At 25.5% G+C, this 3,789-nt stretch overlaps 2 protein-coding genes across 2 annotated transcripts in view; one reads left to right on the top strand and one right to left on the bottom strand.

The window, feature by feature from the left end:
• Nucleotides 1–1,185: 1,185 nt before the first annotated feature.
• Nucleotides 1,186–1,678, top strand: LOC108574249. Its single transcript, XM_017936809.1, has 2 exons — nucleotides 1,186–1,306; nucleotides 1,473–1,678. The coding sequence occupies exons 1-2, from the start codon at nucleotides 1,186–1,188 to the stop codon at nucleotides 1,676–1,678; spliced, it is 327 nt and encodes a 108-aa protein (XP_017792298.1).
• Nucleotides 1,679–2,414: 736 nt separating this feature from the next.
• The window catches only part of LOC108574237 (transmembrane protein C9orf91 homolog), a 5,510-nt gene continuing 4,135 nt past the window's right edge, over nucleotides 2,415–3,789 (bottom strand). The window contains exon 6 of the mRNA XM_017936782.1: nucleotides 2,415–2,517. Coding sequence (XP_017792271.1) covers nucleotides 2,432–2,517 — 86 coding nt within the window. The 3' untranslated portion in view covers nucleotides 2,415–2,431. The remainder of the gene's footprint in view (nucleotides 2,518–3,789) is intronic.

The raw sequence follows: 3,789 nt of genomic DNA, 5'->3' as shown, positions 1-3,789 counted from the left end.
TTATATATATTAAATTAAAATTTGCATTTGATATAAGATTTAGTAATTTATAGGTAGAAAAAAAAATATTTATTCAAAACAAACGTGTGATAAATGTATGTATGCATGCACATAGTATGTAAGTGAGGCTAAATGTTGGTCAGTCACGTGGATTTCTTCTGCGTCGTTTTCCAACACCGACGAACCACCAAAAGAGATTTGTATATGTAGTGGTTCACATGTAAACCTATAGGCGTGTAGCATACAGATGATTAGTGAGACATCTGGAATCTAATGGCCGAATCACTCAGTTGGGGAATTTAAAAGATTCATTAGTATCCACTTGCGAAGGAGTTCAAGGCACCCAGGGACGTCATAGTACTAAAGGAAGGAGTACATTAACAACAATTATTCCAAATAATTATTATCGGGGATTAAAAACATTGTCTCAGGCTCCATACTTTAAATCGAATAGTCTTTTAACGGGAGGAACATTATCAATCACGTAGTCTTTCATTAGAAGAGTTTAATTTGGATGTTCTAAAAAAAATCAGAGGGATTGGTCTACTCAGTCTGCCTTCAGCGTTCAAGGGGGAAGTGTTGTCGAGGGCATCGTCAGAAATGAAGTATTATGAGGTTAGTTGATCTTTAAAATAGAAATTCTTTATTTTTTTCGCTTTTAATAATAGTTGTTGTACATTAGAGCATAGTTGCATGTAGTAAGCAGTTTAAAATCAATACTTCTAATCATTTAAATCAATACTTCTAATCAAGTATTTTAATTATAGAATACTTCGTGTTCCTTGTTAAATAACAATTTAGATAGTAGTTTATAACTATTAGAAGTATTATATAAATTGGTTGCATGATGCAACTTAATAAAACAGCTTAATTTATTAATTTCGCATTGAATTAACAATTGAATGCAGTAGATTAAATTGTTTATAACTTTTACTGAAAATTGAAAAATTAATATCCTCTTTATGTGAATTACAGATGGAAGCCTCAAGTTTCCGTTGCAAGTGCATTTAGTGTATTTCAATTTTGAAGTTTTCTGAAAGTTAATTTACGCGATTTGATCATATATTTCCTTATTAATTACATTTACTTCATATTGTATGAATTTTAACATACTTATGTGTACATAAAATAACAGCAGCCTTAAGAAAAATATTTGTGTAAAATAAATATATCATAAAATTAAGTATGTTTAGTAATAAAAAAAATAATTTACCACCGAGACCTCATATTCCGGATTCTGAACATATGTTAGAGGATCTCACAAATGCCTCCATGGATGATATTGCATTTAAAATAATAAATAAAGGTCTTACAATTTACAATACTATAAATTTATAATAATAAAAGGAATATCAAAAACTGCTTCAAATTATAACCTCATTTTAAGTTTAATTTTCCATACTTTGTTGTATCTAATTCAGTATTAACATGTATTAATATTAGTTCATATGGAAATAAGAATTTATTTTCAGATGAAATTTCTGGAGAAAATTCAATGAATGTAACTACTTCTGATACATATCAGAAAGTGAAAATCTATTTAAATACAAAACAACAGTTGAGACATTTAGAAACTACTCTTGAAAAAAAGGAACAACAATTAAGGACAGATAATGAAGAAATAAAAAGACTTGCAGATGACATTAAAAAACAAGCACAAGCTGCATTAATAACATAACTTTTTGTATTTATAAATTTTATTGATGTCATGTAATAAATACTTATTAGAAGAAAACTTTAATATAAAATTATTTTTAATTTCATAATATCCTAATCATTAATGTCATTGGATAAAAGAACTAATTATACAAAATAATCTTACACAATCTGAATATTCTAATTTGTATAAACGTAATTTTTTATGCAAAATGTTCTTAATGTTATAACATTGTACAAAAATAAATGTTGCAATAATTGTCTTTTACATTGTATGTATATATGTATTTATGTGTGCGCGCGCGTGTGTGTGTGTATACATATGATACAATTATTGGCACATACAATTGAATATGATATATAATCAAATGCTTATAATATAAATCTTTAGGTAATAATATAAATCCTTCAATTAATAGTATTAAACAAGTTCATTGTAATATTTACAGGCAATGGAAAGGCACTACAATTGCATTAATAGATGTTAATTAAACTTCATTTATGTTTGTGACATTTATACTTTGCAGATATTTAAATACATATCACAATATACAAAGTAATTTATTACCTTATATTAAAAAAGTACTCTTACCAATTATACATAAAATTAAATTTTTTTAAATCCTTTTTACTATGATATAAATTTGTTTGTGCTCCTGTCTTAAAAGTATTAAAAATAACTATCACAAAGTAGAATAATAGATATTGATATGGTTCTTCTTTTTACAAATGCTTTTAGAAATACTGCTGTGCATTGATTAAATTATTGACACTGTTAATTAAGGATTCCTACAGTAATATCATACCTAACTAATAATGGATCATTAAGGTAAGCACACCATGTAAAGCCAGGTGGATATCCTGAAAAAATCACGCGGAAAATTGTAATTAATAAATGTAAAAATTGATTAAACAATATAAAACTACAATACAACTAAAGTAAGTAAAGATTTATTTTAAAAAGTTTCTATTCTGTTGATTTTTATGATTATAGAACACTCATAAACAACATTTAAAGCAAATAAAGCTGTGCCTCCATTATGTGCAATATGTTTGTTCAAGTACATATGATAAAAATTGAGATCTAACAATACTTACAGTTGTATCATTTAATGAATAATTTTCATGTGCTCACAAAATATGGTTGAGATAAAATATCAAAGTGTATTGCCATTTGTCCAGCTGCATGCAAGGAACATCCCTTGATTAGTCAGTGATTAGTGACAAATACCTATGTTTTAGAAAAATATTTATACACATAAGGTATATTTAAGCAATTAAAACTAAGCAATATGCTTTTATGTGCAGCAGTTAATTTACTTTAATGAAAGGCTCTTCACAAGAATACAACTATACCTTCACCAAAAAAAACATACATATTATGTATTTATCTTTATTTATAACATCTGTAACAATAATATAAAAGTGCTTTACATTCGTATAATATAAAAGTAGAACAGCTCTGTTCATTTACAGATATTAAGTATTTTCAAACGGAATATAAAAGTATACAATATATTAATTATGTTTTTACATAATTTGTCGATATGTTCAAGTGGGACGGATTTCAGAGATATATAAGTTCATCGTTGTACGTCTTTTACAACATTTATAATGATCAATTATCCGCAATTATTACAAATTGCTTTTAGCTGCTTTAATATCAAGTCTTTAGTTTAATAAAATGTCTTAACTTAAATCAATACTTCTCTTTAAAAGCAAAAAATAAAACCGAATTTTACAATGTTTAAAGTTCTCTTAATCATATATAATCTATATATATTTTTTCAATGTTAATATTGGAAAAGTATATATCATTACATATATAATATGTATATATCATTTTTGTAAAATTAATTACAATTATAAAAGCATGTTTTAAATGCTTCTTATGAATTTTTAAAATAACTGATTTATGAAGAATAATATAGCAATAATGGAATGGTTATAATTTCTCTTTCTTTCTTTAAGTGTTAATAATCTATCTCTTTCACCATTTTTTTACACTTAACATAATGTGCCACTGTATTTTGTAAAATGGTGAATATTATTCGACTTAATTAAAAGTAAAATAAATGAATTTAAGAAATTTGATATCATACATAAAATACATGAATTTTTATTAAACAATAT

The sequence above is a fragment of the Habropoda laboriosa genome, unplaced genomic scaffold (assembly GCF_001263275.1).
Source record: "Habropoda laboriosa isolate 0110345459 unplaced genomic scaffold, ASM126327v1 scaffold46, whole genome shotgun sequence".
Classification (NCBI taxonomy): Eukaryota; Metazoa; Arthropoda; class Insecta; order Hymenoptera; family Apidae; genus Habropoda; species Habropoda laboriosa.
The sequence above is the reverse complement of the archived record's forward strand: the minus strand, read 5'-3'. Positions and strand labels throughout refer to the sequence as shown.